Source organism: Peromyscus californicus, unplaced genomic scaffold (assembly GCF_007827085.1).
Source record: "Peromyscus californicus insignis strain IS unplaced genomic scaffold, ASM782708v3 Scaffold_6__1_contigs__length_162567912, whole genome shotgun sequence".
In the NCBI taxonomy this organism is placed as follows: Eukaryota; Metazoa; Chordata; class Mammalia; order Rodentia; family Cricetidae; genus Peromyscus; species Peromyscus californicus.
Window position 1 is genome coordinate 121,636,751 of NW_026294584.1, and position 17,938 is coordinate 121,654,688.

At 39.1% G+C, this 17,938-nt stretch overlaps 1 protein-coding gene across 2 annotated transcripts in view; it reads right to left on the minus strand.

Annotated features, from left to right (window-relative positions):
• Crbn (cereblon) overlaps positions 1 to 17,532 on the minus strand; it is a 20,793-nt gene extending 3,261 nt beyond the window's left edge. The window contains exons 1-8 of one of the 2 annotated variants that reach the window (XM_052719596.1): positions 17,407 to 17,532; positions 13,250 to 13,365; positions 12,440 to 12,642; positions 11,551 to 11,700; positions 8,395 to 8,554; positions 1,709 to 1,771; positions 654 to 738; positions 133 to 248 (exon numbers count right to left, since the gene is read on the minus strand). In XM_052719596.1, coding sequence (XP_052575556.1) covers positions 133 to 248; positions 654 to 738; positions 1,709 to 1,771; positions 8,395 to 8,554; positions 11,551 to 11,700; positions 12,440 to 12,642; positions 13,250 to 13,365; positions 17,407 to 17,473 — 960 coding nt within the window. In that variant the 5' untranslated portion in view covers positions 17,474 to 17,532. The remainder of the gene's footprint in view (positions 1 to 132; positions 249 to 653; positions 739 to 1,708; positions 1,772 to 8,394; positions 8,555 to 11,550; positions 11,701 to 12,439; positions 12,643 to 13,249; positions 13,366 to 17,406) is intronic. The other variant, XM_052719597.1, reaches the window with a different exon arrangement.
• Positions 17,533 to 17,938: the final 406 nt, after the last annotated feature.

Below are 17,938 nucleotides of genomic sequence, written 5' to 3' on the forward strand. Positions count from 1 at the left end.
AGAACAGGTAACCAGGTACTTCTCCAGTATATGACTATATTACTATAAAACAGAGGTATCTCCTGGTCTCAACAGTGTGTACTGTGTAGCCTGACCTACAATCTACACAACAGACATGTCATCTTTACTCACTTTATTCATGATATCTAATTCACAGCGAAGTCGTTGAATAGCACTACCAATTTTAAGGAGCTGAATTCTCAACACATCATCAATAGGAAGACAAGCAGCTACTCTGTAAGAAAAGTCTTAAAAGACAGGGTGAGGTTTGCACGCTTTAAACTTAGGAATTATTAATATGTACTTATATTCCAGTTACCTTCCTTTAAGTCAAACATATACTTGAATGAAGTTGACTTACAAATATAGAGATGACATATAAAACTAAGTTCTGGAGCCAGATTCACTTGTAAAGGCTCTATAAAGAACAGGAAGTGTCTAATGCAACTCAACCACTTCTGCAATTCTAATTTAGTTATTAGAAAATTAACAAAATATGAAGACTGTTGCTTAAAATACTAATTTCTTGAAAAAAAATTCAAAGTAAAAGATGCAAATGCCTTTTCAGAATTCAAAGGTTAGTTTAAACTGATTAATATTGAAGCGCCTCCCCCCACCCCGCAACATGCCACAGCTTGCTGTATTTGCCATACCTATTGGATTCGCAGGAAGAGAATCATCTTTGAGATTTTCATCCCATTCACGTAGCTGTTTCTTAATTCTATCCATTAATGTTTCCTAGTTTAAAATAAAAGTAGCCACAATAAGGTCCAGTCCCTTTAAAAATCATACATTGGTACTAAATCTGAGACCAGGTACAATGTCTGTTAAAGGCAGAACTGGCTGACTCTTAACTCCTTTGACTAGCAAGCAGGTCAACTTCCCAGGCTTCTCACTCTTGGCTATCTATCCCAAGAAGTATGTGATTCTAAATGCCTCTGGATGTTTAGGATACTCTTCTAGGCTGCTGCTTGAACTGGCCTCTCTTCGGACTTTTCTCAAGCCCTTTTCTGGCTCATTGCAAATGGTGGTGTACCCCTGCATTTGCTGTCTACACACCTCACTTAGCAACTAGTTTGTACAGAAAAACTGCTGTCTGTCTTTTTCCAGGCATTAACACATTTTTACAGTATGCATCTGTGTCTTATAAGGCTCATGAACTGCTGAAGGACAGAGGCCAACTGTGTTTTTCTTTTAGTCGTACATACATCATACATGCTCAAATTACTTGTTTTATTTTTTCCAGTTCTTTAGATTTCTGGGCAGGAATTCACTAAGAAATACAACTAGTATTTGTTTAATGTTTACTATGTGCAATAGCTACTATTATACCCATCTGCCTCAAACCACAGAGTAACTGATAGAAATTGGGTTTTGAAGACAGTCATTGTACTCCAAATCAAGATTCTTTAAGTTAGCCTAGTACTGTCTTTTGTGATTTTGTTAGCAGTGAGAGTGCACATACTTTTAACTGATAGCACAAGCCTGTGTAGATGCATCACTTAATAATGCTAGTGATGCAGAGATACATATAAATGTACTTGTTTGGAAAACAATATTGTGATGTTAGAATTCTTAGCTATAGTGCGACTTTCACATGACCCTTCATAATTTCAGTAATCAAAAATGTGTCAGCCTATTTTTGTTAAGATATAAGTCAGGACTATAAAAATTCTAATAAAAGACAAGTTTCTGGCACATTACTTACAGCGTCATATAATGAATACAGCCACCGAGGCCAGGAAGTCAGATTTGCACAGTGAAACTTTCTCTGAAACAAAAAGTGTCACTTATGAAAATTCAAGGAAAAGATTTGAATACTACAAATAGTAGCATCTAAAAATGATTAATCCTACAAAAACATTTTCTAATTTTAAAAAGATAATTACCAATAGATTATCTGAAATGGCATTCTTACAGATGGCAAACACTTTCAACACCTTAATGACAAGTGCACTCTGAGAAATGCTGGTCACAAATGGCACTCACCACAGACCAGGTGGTCTAACTACACCTAAGCTACAAGGCACAGCCTATTGCTTCTAGACGACAAGCTCACATGACATATTGCTGTACTGAGATTGGTAGGCAATGAAAACAAGTAAGTACCTGTGTATTATACAAACTAGGCTATAACAAGTACAAAGGAATAAAATGTGTGATACCAATATGGGGCACTTAACCACAGACGGATTATGCAGAACTGTTCGTTGTTGTGAGTAGATCAGTGGTAGGGAATGAATGATAAGACCTAGGATATTACTGTCCAAATATTGCTTTAGACTGTATATAATACATATTAAACATATAAAGTATTCTTCAGTAATCATGTCAAAGGAAAATTCTTCCATTAGAGGGTTTAGAGGTGTATTTCAAGGGAACATGATTCTTGTTTGCCAATATTAGGAATTACTACAATGGTAAAGATAGACTTTCTGAAGTACCATGAACTACACCTCAAACTAATGGATACTTGAAAGAAAAAAAAATATAGCCTGGCATAAATGTCCTATTTCAGACTACCTAAAAACAGTTTCCTATTCGTGGTTAGCTCAGGAGTCCAGCCAAATAGGCCAGAGCAAAAGACGTAAGTCCTCTCCAGTAAGTTATCCTTTACATCTAAGACCATATATATACCTTATACCAAGGGTTACTGTCATGGTTCAATTACAGATTTTTAAAGATGTGCTACCAACAACAATAGATGATTGACTACCTATAAGTCGCCATGGAAACAATACTATAGCAAGAACTATTAGAATACCACATGACTACTAGAAGCATCTCCATTTTAAAGGTAGGTGAAACCAGGCATAGGGTCACAGATTTGGCAGTGGGAAGTAGCTAGGATATGCACAGAAGGGTCTTACCCTAACATTTGTTCAATGTGCTGACCACTTTTATGTATTAAGAGATGTTATAGATGGCTAACAACAAAAAAGTGAAATCACAGCACACAAGGTTTATACTTTTGGGGAAGAAATCTTAAAATTAGAAATTCCTTAAGTTACAAAATTATAAGAATCCAAGGAAAAGTTTCAGCTTAGGTTGCTGACACGTGTCTGGCTAAGAAGTTAAACATATTTTTCACATTAAGATGAGCACTTCAGCCGGGCGGTGGTGGCGCACGCCTTTAATCCCAGCACTCGGGAGGCAGAGCCAGGCGGATCTCTGTGAGTTCGAGGCCAGCCTGGGCTACCAAGTGAGTCCCAGGAAAGGCGCAAAGCTACACAGAGAAACCCTGTCTCGAAAAACCAAAAAAAAAAAAAAAAAAAAAAAAGATGAGCACTTCTGGAGCATGAGACATTATAAAGTGTAGGGCAAAAGTGTAATTTTGCCACACATCAAGAGAAGCCCAAATCATTTATTTACATAATAAAACAGAAGCTAAGTGACATGTTAACACAGTGACAGGAATGCACCGAATGATGCCATCCTTTTGCATGGCCCCAACCTATAAGCAAACTAGTGTCTCAATTCCCACTGAAGAAAAAGACTTGTAAAAATCTTTAATCCAAAATCCTCTCAAAGTTCCATGTACAAACAGATGTTTAGTTTAAAGTGCTTTTAACAGTGAGCACACAAATGGAAGGGGGCAGAACGGTTGGTCTTTACAGAGCAACTGCCCAAACTCAGCACTCCAATTCCCGAGTCCCTCTGGACTTTCAGTGCTGAGTGGCTTCTACCTTCTGTGGGGAGGCTGCTGATAACATTCAGCAGTTCACTGAGCTGCTCCAAGGCTTACTTTGTAAAAGGGTTTACTTCAATAGCCAGAAAGTTTAGGAAATTAAAGGGGCTAAGGACTAATTCTTCACAGAGGTTACAGTCATTCAGGGAACAGTTTACTAGTGATAGCACACACAAAGGCCCTTAAAATGAAACTGCAAGAATTTTTAAAAACCATGAAATGAAACATAGAATAATGGGGGGGGGGGGCTAAAAGAAATCATCCCACTGACCTCTTTTACATGGGGCCCAGAGATATTTTTTGTTTGATCTGTTACAGCGAGCAAAGTAAATAATAGATGTTTGATCTGTTACAGCGAGCAAAGTAAATAATAGAATTTAGTTAAATAAGCTGGAAGTTGACAGCTTTTGTTTTTCTTTCATTTCCCAAATATCTCTTGGTAATGAACGCTGGTAGGATCTTTACTATTCTAGTGGCTTATAAACTAGTGGTAGATACACAAATATATATGCATAGTATGTGTGCAAGGGAAAAAACCACAAGTCTAATACCTGACTACACATATCCTAGAAACATATCTGAGAAAGTTTCAGTAAAAAGGGGCAGTGAGAAGGCCAGAGGCCCTATTAGTACTCACAGTACTTAGGGACTTCAGAATTGCTACAGCTGTCCAGTACATAGAGACTGACACAAAAACAGAAGAAGTAACAGATAAATTAACCTGGTCTGAGGTGGCCCCTCAAATCACTGTGAGCAAAAGCAAACTCAGAAACTAAATGGGACAAAGACAAGCCACCTGGAAACAGTGACATTAATACCAGGATAAACTGTACATGGACTCACGTTTATATGAAATCCATTATCAAGAGAAAAATTGTGCATGCTCTTCCTTAGGAAGTTATTCACTAGAATTTAGAACATGAAGGCAGTGTACTAAAATATAATTAAGATGAACACCTCCCCCCCACCATAAAACAGCACACCACAACCAGCACTAACAGATGACAAACAGGGACATGCTTGTGATTACAAAGATGATAAAGGTCAAGAGTTCTTAGAAGCCAGTGACCCAGTAGGAAAAAAAAATATATATATATAGGTAGAAACTTCATAAACAAAGAAATACACAAGTCCCGTAAGTAAAATGCTATAAGTAATTATGCAAGTTAAAATTAAATCCACAAGGCACACTTATCAGATCAACAAACATGATTGTACACTGTGAAACCATGACAACAATGAATACCAGCAGGTATGTAACTCCTTTATAAGGGGCTGTAAAAATAAAACTTCAAGCCCTTATTGGCATTTCACCTCACTATCAAGATTGAGCATACACATATACGTCCCTCTGTAAAGGGAATCTGTACATTTAGTGCAGGTGTCAGAGGACTAGCTGTGTAAATTACAATATAACCAGGCAGCAGCCTGCTGCAGCTTTAAAAAGGAATGATGCTGTGTCTATCAAAAGATACAGTGGAATCTCCTGTAAGACACATGAGAAAGTCAACAGTAGTGACCTTTCTTGTAGCTTCTGCATATACAAGAATGAGTATCTGTATCTTTATAAACTCTACAGCATTAAAAAACAGCCTGTGAGAACAAGTTTGAAGGCCATGCCTTTGTAAGTTTGTTCTCATTTTTGCCCTACTCTCCATGAGGAATAGGACAACCACATCTTGCTTATTTAGCACAGGCTGGAAGGATGAGCATCAAACACTACAGATTTCTAATTTCCACATTGCTTACTTTATATTTCCGTCAACTCTTCTAATTAACATAGCAAGCTTTATATACGGACAGGCTGAGAGCCTGGACAAAGGGAAATGCATTTCAAGAAGGATGAAAAAGTTTGCCATTTGGACAGTCTCTTCCAATCATTCTAGTGAGTTTAGAAAGCGGCCATGATTAAATAAAAAAATGTAAACACCAGTGTCAAAGCCTGAATCTCAGGGAATCAAGATCTCTCGTGGAATGGGTTTGAAGTGTTTCCCAATTAACTCAGCTAACATTTTCCCCTTCTCAACATCCAACATACTGAGTAGGCATATGTCTCTTGGACCTTCTCTACTGCTACTCTGTCAGAATGGGAGGCTGCATAGAACACTTAAGGAAGCTTCACTACTACTTTATGATCTGGGCAGTTTATATACTTTCAAAGATAACTAACTGTATCCCAGGAAGACCATATTCTCCTGGATCCTTCATCTTTCCTATTAGAAGTGTGATAACCACCTTTAAATCATACTAGCAATCTCCCAACTCTGCCACCTTAATTACTACTCAGCCATGGAAGAAGGATGCATCTAGTATGGCCTTACTTTGTGGTGGGCTGTACAAGTGAGTGTGAATAAATTCTATGAAGAGGACTGAACTGACCTCAGGTCTGTCTAAACACAAGCAATACACGGTCCACTTTCAAAGTAACAGAATGTCCACCTCCAAGTTCAGTATGCAGTCTCAACAGGAAGTCCGGGCCGACCATCCCTGCAGCACTTCCCTGTTTTAGAGTCTATATTCTGTTGGGCCCAGAATGGGTCTAAGAGATACAACAGAGTTTACTAGTCACCTGGGTACAACATACATTTGCTAGCAACATTTTTTCTTTCAACCTAGTGAACGAGATTATAAATTTCAGAACCTAAGACATTCTAAGCTTAAACAAGGAAACCATTGAAACAAATCTGAGAAATAAAAAGGCTGAAGGCTTTTGAAAAACTTTCTTAAAACCTCATGTGCCTTCCTTATTCCCTAGTTCCTTCTGTTAAGGCCTTGGCAACTCTTCTCACAGTGAGGGCTCCTGAGTACAAACCTATGATGACAGAGAAGACTCAGGAATCCAGGTCACACGTCCCCAGGCAAGCAGTGGCTTCCTTGCCCATTGAGCCAGTGACAATACCTAAAAATTCTAAATTCAATGTAAACAAAGCGAGGCACTGTTGTCATAGAATATGAAGAATTTAACCAATAAGTAATACAAAAGTTAAACTTCACAAGTTGTGTTATTTGCATAACTGAAGTTTAGGTTTAGAATTTCAAGGTCTTATGGCCAGGACAGGATTTGTTATACAGGGCCAATATGTCAGTTATGAACTACAGTCCCATCCTATACTTAGTAAATTTCAAAGAGTAGTAAATTTAGAAAATTCAGATAGTTAAGACTTCCCATTACCGTCCCAGTATGAATTAAAAATCTCAATATAAGTCCTACTGAAAAGATAGCAGTCACTGAAATGAACAGCTAAATATTGACATGACATGTAGGGAGCAAACATCTTGATAGGATTAATCTGCCACATAATCACTTCTTTAGCAGACATGTGACAGTACTAAATAGCTTGATTAAATACAAAACAACACTCCTTGAAAGAACTACCTTTTGACATACTTATTCTAAGAATTATGCTTAAAATCATCATGAACATTAATTCTCCACTGTTGTATTGACAAATAAGGGTAGATATATTGAAAATCTCTATACCCAGTTTGGAAAAGGAAGTACTGTACAGATAGACCAAAGCTGCCTGCAACAACAATGTCAAAGTTTCCATAACATTACTTTCAAGGTTCTTTTAGCAAGTGTTTAAGCAGTCTAATTATACTCTATAGAGCATTCTTAGAAAAACTAAGTAAAGCATACTGTACTGTGCATCAATGTTAACAGAATGGGGTAAAACAGTATACCTTAACAGTTATGAGACCATCAAGCACCCACTCTGCCTCAAGTTCTCTAGAAACTGAAGAACACTAAATGTGATAGAGCAGTGAAAAGGAGAGTGAGCCTGTCATGAGAATTATATACTAATTCACATCACTTTAGGATGGTATGCTACCTACAACAAAATGTAAACCTTCCCTACCCTAACTTAATGAAGAGTAAGGGAAGATTCACAGAACTTTTATGTTTACAATGGAAATAACCTTCTTGTATTTTTATTAAGTACCAAAAAAATCAATTTATTCTAAACTTAGAAATTAGTACATTTCTCAGTTATGGGGAAATCATCAATTTAGAAAGCAAGTTTTATACCTAAAGGTATTTACACATACATCCTACAGTGAAGTACATATCTCACCAATGAAGCAGAACGGTTTTCACTTTTATCCTAAGAGGTGAACTTGTTTAGCCAAAGGAATACCTAAGTTGTAATGCCCAAACAAGCACCCTTGGCTTTCTTCCATGCTGGGAATCAAACACAGGGCCCTGAACATGGTAGGCAAGACCTCAACCACTTAACTACATTGCCAGCACCAAACAAGCAATACTTTACCCTCTCAAGTCAATTTCTGTTGCGATCAGCAGCATGCTGCAAAACAACAGACAAAGCTTTCCTCTGAAAGATCTAAGGACAGCATTCTTTTCTGCTGCCACTGAATGGCAGCCCAAACAATCCTGTTCCTTCTTCAGGGCTGCATTTAACTCAAAAGCCAAATATGTGATTAGAGTTTTCTACGGTTCCTATGGAATCAAGAGCCACAGGCCGTTAATACATACATGATAAGAACAGTATCAACAGTGTCTTACAATTGTGTGACATTCACCACTACTGCAAGTTATCTTTCGTAAATAACTGCCTGTGAATTATTTTTAAATCCATCTATGATCAAGCAACTACAGTGTCTAGAAAATGTCATGACAGTTGTGACTCTTTTTAAAAGCAACCAGTCTTCACTTCTAGAAGACGCATAAGAAATTAGTGTCTCACCTTCTGGTATTTCTGCCACCATTTACACGAATACTGGTCTTCCCAAGAAACAGGTTTTGAAGGGAATATCTGGCACTTATTGAGTGATTCTAACTGAACTGCAGACATGGTTGACGGCAACACACACTCTGGCAAAATTTGCACTTTAGCTTGCTGGATTCTAAAATAGAGAGAATCAAGCATGTTGTTCATTTTAAGATACACTGAGTGAGTTTCTCGATATAGGATAACTTTAAATACTAAGATTTTTCCAAGTTCCCCACTTTAAACAAATAGACCAAATGCTATATATGTATATAAGAAATTCTCAAAACAATTGTTTAATAAATCTTAATATAAGAGATAATTTAGATTTCAGTCTCACCTGTAGACTCAAAAGAGATTATACATTTCAGATAAATATGCAGGCACAAATGAAGCAAAATTTATTTTAAAAACTCAGCATACAGCCTACAGATTATCTTGACACATCTAACTCTTAGATATTCTTAGGTAATACAAGTCTCCATCCCTAAATCTCTAGGCTGTGAGCCTCACACACTCTTTCTTTGTCATTAATAGCCAGGTAGCAAAAACAGAAAGAAACAAACACACATTTCATTCTCCCTTCCTCCCTCCCTCCCTCCATCCCTCTCTGTTTCTAGACAAAAATTTATTGCACCAAAGACACTGTGGAACCAATGTCCTCTAGACCATGCTAGGCCTTTGTTTGCAGTACCAGCTTTCAGAACAGGGAGGAAGTGAGTCCTCATGGTCCCTGTTCAACATGCCTGGGGAGTATGTATGTATATGTGTGTGTTGGTTCTCTCCTATGTGTTTATGACAGTTACTTTATGATTATAACAACATGATTTTATAACAGGCTACACAAGAAATTGGGGGAAAAACTACAAAATTTAAGATTTTGCACTTACATTGTAATGCCTGTTAAAATGACCCACAAGTGTAGATGGATAATGTATAAAGAAAATCCAGGAGCATCTACATCCAAATGGATCTGCAAACCCAGTTCAAAGTAAGCAACTTTGTCTCTCCAAAAATCAAAATGTTACACTATTAGAATTTTCAGCTAAAATGTCTGTAATATATATATTTCAAACTTTTTTGACTAAAAATTACTTAACCCAGATGTGACAGATAAGAAATCTCAGAATTCCAACAGGATGTTAATATCTCTTTTTCTGTATACTTCTAAGAAACAGATTTCTGAAGAGTCCTAAACCAAGTCAAATACACCCTTCTATGTGTTGATATATGAAGTGTCATTTGGTCAAAAACAAAAAGATGAATCTTAAACTACAGCTTTCCTAGAGTTAAGTTCCCAATATGCTAAGGAATAATCCTGGTATAATGACTGACAGCTAGTTAGGAAGTCAGAATGTGGATGAAGTCAGCTGTATATACTTGCATAGGGCAAGTGACCTACCTCCCTGGGACTTAGTTGCAAAAAAAGAGACTGCCCTGGACCACCTTCATGGTTTCTTTCACTTGCCCATTTGAAGTGATGGTAGTTTCAGGACCAGGGTGGGAGTGGAGGCAAAGAAATCTTATTCCACAGTGGGCTTTCAAATTGAGACACGTCTTTTTGAGAGGCCTTAATATATAGTAGGTCTACAGACTGTTAGAGAGAATTGTCCTCTCCAAGGCCAGTCCACTGTCAGTGTGATGTTGATCTTCACTAGACTGCAACCATGTTTCTTGACTACTTTCTGACAGTGACTACTTCCAGCTTGTCTTTTAGAGTTCTACATAATTAATTATTAAAGTCACATACATACTTTCTCCCAACTCAATTTCTTTTGTCACTTCTAGAAAATAATATTCAAAGATAATCAAACTGTATCAAGAAGTATACAGGAAGTAAATTAAAAGCTGTTAGTATCAGCAAAATCCACAGTAACAAAACCACCAGCTAATTACCACAACAGACCACCAGATCACTTTGTGGTGATCACTTAACGCTGTCCTAAATGTAGACCACAACGTTTTCAGTCACTTCTCCAGCAACTTGTCTACTTAGGACCTCATACAACCTTATAAAGGTTTGGAGTCTGTACAATGAAATGTTCTAGGGAAGGTCCAGGAGAAAAGTAAGCCCCTCTGTTCTGGATACCCCACCCAATATCAGATGATTTCTTGTCCCAAAATGCTGTCTGACTCATACACTTTTGTAAATTAATATTTACAGCTGCTTACAATATGGACATAACAGACAACAAATCTTGCCCTCATGCAGCTTACATTCTTGTTGGTACCTAAAATCTTCAAACCTTCCTGTGCTCAGTCAGATGCCATACGAAATAAAAGTGGCATGACAGAATTTTCAATTCTGACCACAGACCATATTCCCTACAAACAGGCAGAGCCCAGAGTCCCTTAAGATACTACAGGTGCTTCCTGTGTGCCAGAAACAAGACATGACACCAGATAAGAGAAATGCTTGCTTCTACTTCATTTCCTTTTTAGGAGAATGGGCTAAATTAGCAGAACTTAATGGGAAAATAAACACAGTATTTTCTGATCGTATGAAAACCTAACCATGTGAACTACGCCAGGATCCTCAGGAAACTTCTAAACTTCACACAGTGCAGAGACAGAAGCATTTCTTCATTCCTCATATAAAAGACATCTTGGGATGATAGAAAACGCACACTGCACACAGTCCCAAACTCCGTGGCTGGCACAGCTCAGGTGTAGCACATGGCAGATGTCTTTCCTCAGTGTAGCTTTCAAACAGCAGAACAATGCTGCCACTTGCACACCTGTGCTGGTGAGCACACTGAGCACAGCTTTTGCCCTCTATTCTCCCATGCTGCAGAGAGCTCTTCAATCCCAAAGAAGCAATCCCTCAACAGGTACTTCTTTTGGTGCTTATAGTATTGTTTTCAAACCTGGAGGGATGTTACAATCACCCAGAAATAATTTATACACACTGTCACTCCACATTAAGTCACATTCTGGGCTGGGAGATGAAGCTGAAACTGAGGTCTCTACAGTTTTACACTTGACAGTGGCTCTGTTAAACATCAAGGTTGGAAACTCTGGACTTCCACCTTAGAAGGCAAAGAGAACAACTAATGAAGCTATAAAATATCAAGTAAATAGTAAATTGCCACAAAGTTGCCACCTCCCTCTAAGATGCCGGAAGTTTCTTACCCATCTGACTGTGTTCTAAGTTCAAGGACCTTGAACCTCTGCCGTCCAATTGCTTTCACTTTCACTACTTCAATTCCAAACTCCTGCTCTTCTCGATAAGCATAGATCTCTGCTGTTGTTCCGAACTGGGCTTCCCTTTCTTGCATATTACTTCCAAGACAAAAATTTACAGGAAGAGTTTTCAGCTTTAGCTTTTAAATACACAAAAGCAGCAAAAGCAATACGGACGGGAAAACAATTTACAGCAGTCGCCCTCACTGTAAAACTAGCACACAAGGCTCCAGAAAGCAAGCAGGGCAGTTTAAATAAGGGGAGGTTAGAGTCACTGAAATAACCTAGGGCTAAAGAGTTTTAAATTGTATTTCACAAAGTAAACATTCTTTCACTTTGTTAGACAATGATGGTCACTGCTAATTAGCAGCACTATGCATATATATAATGTGTGTGGAGGGGATTGGGGGTGATGGGGAGGCTTCCTGTTTCCATTTCCTGTCTCCACCACGTTTCCTTCATTTGCCAAAGGCTACTTGAAGGACAGCTTCAGTTTCCCACTGTTGTGTTGGCACAACTTGTGAGTTTTGAAAGGGAAAAGTAACCTCTGTATATAAAAGCCCAGCTGTTTTTGAATAAAAACAGTTCTGAACTCAGATTCCAGGCAGGCTTTCCATTAAATGCATGGAAGTTTTTCAAGAGTCAGACACAGCTAAATTGTAAAAGTAAATGTCTGACTTACAAAGTGATGAAAATAATATTAGATATTGACAAGATTGCTTGCTTCACACTCTTATCCAACATCTTCTGCAAAATTCCAGGTGGCTTTGGCTGCCACACTGACTTTGGCTGTGTCAACACAGAAGGCAGCATGGGGAGCAGATGTCCATCCTCCTACCTGTATGCGAGAACCGCAAAGGTTCTGTCTTTCTGAATTAAATTCCGCACCATGCTGACTTCTTGTGGGTGAGAAAGCTGCAGTGGTAACGTCTGCCCAGGAATTAGGATCATCATCACTTGAGGAAGGACTGGAATCACTTGACAGCTGTCATCATCATGCAAAGTCCTACCATGAAATTCCTCCATATCAGCTCCTAGGTACTAGTCAAGAACACACACAGAGTCAAGACAGACACTCAATACACCTTAAGAGATTAAAGAATAGTAGAGTCAGCTACATAGAGCACGCATTTACTTATATAAGCTTGGTTATAGAAGACACCTCCATCAAACTCTAACTTTTGATCTAGTATTTCCTACTAGAACTCCAAATTTTTATGAAGAATCTCTCATTAGCATTTTGTAGCTCAAAATATCTTATTTTAACCAGAAACCCCTCTGTGTCCAAATATGACAACTCATATGACAGAATGTTGGTATGTAGAATTCCACCCCACATCCCAGCAGTAATACACTCTTAATGGCTCAGTTACTAGTAGACTCATTCAGAAGAAGACAATTCCTCAAAGAGGCACACCCAGGATAAGTTTAAAAGTTAAGGCTGTCTGTTTGTATATTAGAAAATAGTATTAGAAAAAATATATTACAGCAGAATATATTACTACATTATTTCAATTTGTAGAATTACATGCACTGGGAAACAACAGGTCAGCTAATATGCAGGATCCTTCAGTCACTTGCATTTAGGAAATTCCAAGTACAGTTAAAGGTCCATCTACTGCATTAGCTCCGTGACTAAATTACATACTGTATGCGACGTTGGCAGACTGGTGTCAAAGTTGATGATGTTCGGTTTCCTGGCTTCTTTACTATCCTGGTCTTCTACTTCCATTTCAATTTCATCTTCCTCATCTTCACTCTCTGCTGAAGTAGAATAACAGAAGAAAAACAATGAGATTCAAAAAACAGCCACCTCTGTTCCCTTCCACACAGCCTGCCCCGAGGACAGACATTCTTCTAAAGAAAGCTGTGCAGAGGCAGCAGAGAGCCCGGCCTTTGCTCTTTCTGCCATGAGAGTGCTTTCCTCCTTTCTTCCCTGTTCTTCAAAATCAACTAATTTAGAATACTTTAAGACTTGCAGGAATGTTGGAAAAATAGAATTCTAGTATGCCAAGGTTTTCTCTTCCTCCATAGTTAGCATCATACATTCATTCGGTATTCTTGTCACAACTAAGTCATCAATACTGGCACATTACTATTAACTAAATTCCTGATTTGGATTTCCTTAGGTTTTTAGCTAATCTCCATTATTCTGTTATAGACTCCCCTCCAGGATCCACATTACATTTAGGTATCAGGCTCTTTTGCTGCCTCTGGCAGGCCAATTTTCTGTTTACCTGGCTGGGGAGGCCCTGGTCATTCAGAGTACTTATCTGGTGCTTTACAAAGCATCCCTCACGCTTGATGTAATTCTCAGGACTCAGCTGAGGACTGTGGTGTTTCCTCACCTCACATCAAGGGTACATACAGTCTACCTGACCTAGGGGCTGATGTTCCCCTTGATCATCTGGCTGGGGAATCAGCCATCTGGCTCCTTCACTGTAACATTCCCTTTTCCCTCCGTTCACACTGTACTTTTAGAAAGCAGAGCAATTGGTACAGCCTTATAAGGGAAACAGATAAACTATGTGCAATTCTCTTGTATGGACAATTTTTCTCTTCTCTATCAAAACTAATTCTGACCCCTTACATAATAAATTCCAACTGATTAAAGCTTAGCTTCCTCATCTGAAGAAAAAAATGAAGGCTTGACACAATAATCTCTGAGGAGCTTTCAAACTGTAGCTGTAAAGAGTTCCTCTGTGAAAAAGAAAGCAAGGGAGAAATAAGTAGGCAAGAAAGATCTGTTAACGTGGAAAAAGATTCCATTAAAACCTGGCAGAGGGCACTGCTTTCTTAGTGACTACTCTCCCAGCGGTCATCGTCATATTTAAAAATTAAATGTTTGCAATTATTTTCATACAAATATTGATTTGTCATTTTAAATTTAAAAATAATGTTGGCACAAAGAAAAATACATTTTAAAGGAGATTTAAGAACTGTATCTGCACGTATTTTTTTGAAATTATAAAAGGTAAGCTGGGGCGGTGGTGGTGCACACCTTTAATCCCAGCACTCTGGAAGCAGAGCCAGGCGGATCTCTGTGAGTTCAAGGCCACCAAGTGAGTTCCAGGAAAAGGAGCAAAGCTACAGAGAAACCCTGTCCCAAAAAACAAACAAACAAACAAACAAACAAAAATCCTTGCTACCAAGGGCAGAGATCAAAGCCCCAAACACCAAAACAAACTACTACTTTATAGAGGTGTTACTCTATTAAATAAGAATTGTTTTTTTTGCTACCAACTATGGGTCCATTTATGATATTTGATACTGTATTAAGATATCTTTGACTGTTACAACTAGAAAAATCCTGGGAATCCAGACTAGGTGTTGGCCTGGCATGCTGCTAAACACCCCGTACTGCTTAAGGTACATCTTACAAGGTGTTCTCCAGCTTGAAATGTTGACAGTAAGGTTGGGAAACACTGGCCTAAACTAAGAATCAAAACCCACTAAATCTCATTTCTGTTCATATATTTTTAAATGCTCCCCCCAAAAAACTTTTAAATGTATAAGGTTTGATTACAAATTGGTCAGCTTTTCCATTGAGAAAGTTTTTTTTTTTTTTTTTAAATATCAAACCACCTGTAAGTAGGTTCCTAACAGAAAATACAAAGATTTTACAATAATAAAGTAAATGCCTGGAACCTTATATTTATTATGAATTCCTAGATATAAGGCTCTGTTAAAGAGAAGAACATATTTCAAGACGTATGCAGGTAACTGATGTTTAACATTTCTGAACATGTTTTTCTTGACAATAGGGAAGTTTCATCAAAAGATAAAGACAAAACTAAAATGAGAAAAACATTCTGAATGTAATTTTTTTCATCTGCAACTCTAAAAACCTAGATTTTACTTGACATTTGGAGAGACCCATTCTCTTCTCTACTACAGCAAACTTAGAATATCTTCTATTAGCTCAAAGGCTACAGTTATACAAAATTTACTTGACATTTTCTACTTTTATTCTTTAAAGGCATTTGTTATATATGGTAGCTATTCTCGTAAACAAATTAAAACCCACTTCTCCCACTTGGAAATGTTTATCTTTGAGCATTTAAATTTGTCCAGTATAGATTCTTCATGCCTAAAATGTTAAACAATTTCCTTAGCACTTAAAGATGATCACTTTTCAAAGTAGCTTACACTACATAGCTTCAAGGGGCAAGCCAGAGTTTCTCCAGCAATAAAAACTTATAATTTGGACAACCATTATTCTACATCTACAACATCTGTGAGCTTCTTACTTCTAATATTTTAAATTGAGAAAATACACACAGACTTTTCAGGGCTACTGATGACTCATGCAGGAGCTTTGGTGAATGCCAACAAAACATGCACTTCCTCCTTCCGCTCCACCACTCTCCCTAAACCTTTGGCACATCCACAGTGGAGCTGATGTCACTAAAATCTCTTCTGTTGAAAGATGACTTACCTACCTTTATAAACTTTAGCGAGTGCAGCTTCACAAACCATCAGTGACTTAGACAAAAGATGCCTTCTATGAACTGGCACGGCACCCAGCTTTTCCCTCCTTCAGGCTAAACCACTACCAAGGAACAGATTCATACCCAAAGCACAGCTTTCCTGAGGCAACTAACTGAAACCTGAAATAATTTCTTCACAACCCACAAAAAAAACCCTCCTACCTCACGTGACTAAAGATGCAAGTTTTCAACAACTTACAACTCACCTAGTCCACAATTGTATCCTAAGTAAATCTGCATTACAAGATTGTTCTTCAAATCCTCTAACACCAGAATAATCCCTACCTCTGAAAAATTACAAGAGGAGTTGGAGACACAGCTCAAGAGTATCCAAATCAGCACTGCAATGAATCAAACACAAATCCCAACAATCCTAACAGCACTTGCTTATCTGGCCCTAAATGAATTGCACCGGAGATTATAATTACCCTCAATAGCCTCACCACAACTGTGAACCTCCTTAAAATAGAATGGTGTGTATAGTGATGGTTTTCATACAAACAAAAGCTAACACACTGCGTGGTTTATAACCCAAAGCCCTGGGGAATAGTCTGTGTTGTCTACAGCATTCTAGGAATAGTATGTACCACTATTCATGCCCTTTTAATATTCAGTACTGCAATGTAAGTTGTCACAAAGTACACGGACATAAAGAGAACAGGGCAGAGAAATTGGTAATACCACTCTCTTGAGTGGTAATATGCAAGCATATTATTTTCGCACCTGAAAAAAAAAAAAACCACCAAATATGGCCTCGACAGAGAGGTAGTTAAGCGATACCTGTTGTGCTGACAGATCAGCACACCGCAGAGCCCTGTCTCTCTGCAACTGTGTGTCCTTCCATGTCACTAAATTGTACACACATTTAACAATTCGTGAACACATTCTCTCCTCCACAAGCAAGGTACTGAACAGTAAAAGCGGAAAGGCATGCAAAGCATTCACTTCGTGGCGCGTGACGTGTTAAGTGCTTAGTACATATTAGCTGTCAGTCGTATTAAAAGACAGACGTGCAGGAAAAGGAATGGCTACTAATATGACCCGGTTTCCGACGTCGCCTGGTCCCAGAGGCTTGCTAAGGAGAAAGATGGACAGGACTGGGTCCCTGCTCTGGGAAACCAAAGTCCCTCGCCCCAACATCCCCCACAGCCCAGGAGACAGAGGCCGGGAGGAAAGCGCAGGGTTGCAGCGGTCGAGGCTCCTGAGAAGCTCCCCTGCTCGCCGCTGCACCCGGGTTGCTGTCCCCATCCTCCCTGAGGGGTCGGCCCCGGGCCTCGCTCTCCACCCGTGGCCAGGCGCCGGTCCCGGAGGTTACCAGGCAGCAGCGGCAGGTGGTTGCCCATGTTGTGCGCAGCGTCCCGGGGATCTCCCTCGTCGGCCATGTCTGTTTACCCGCAAAGGAGCCTGGGACAGGGCGGTGCCGGGACGCTGGGGGAGGGTCTGCGCCAAGCTGCCGCTACGCTTCCGGGCCACAGCGTCCCCTGGCGGCTCCAACAAGGCGAACAGCTCTGGAAACGATCGTACGGAGGCAGGAACAGCAACAGACCCAATGCTATCCACACCCAACCAAGAATTCGAGGCTGAGTTTTCAGGGTCCACCTTAAGCAAACAAACCTCCTTATACACCATCCCCTTCTGTCCGGAAGCATGGAAAGGAATATTCGGAAAACACATCGACTGTTCCAGGGGGAGTTGGAATACAGCTGACTTTTAAAAACAATTTCAGTAGTCCTCATATAGCCACAAATGAGCATCCATCAATATGAGGCGGAGACTTGCAAGAACAGCAAAAGGCCGATAATCACCTGGAAAATACAACTGTCAGGATATAAACTAGCCCAGTCATA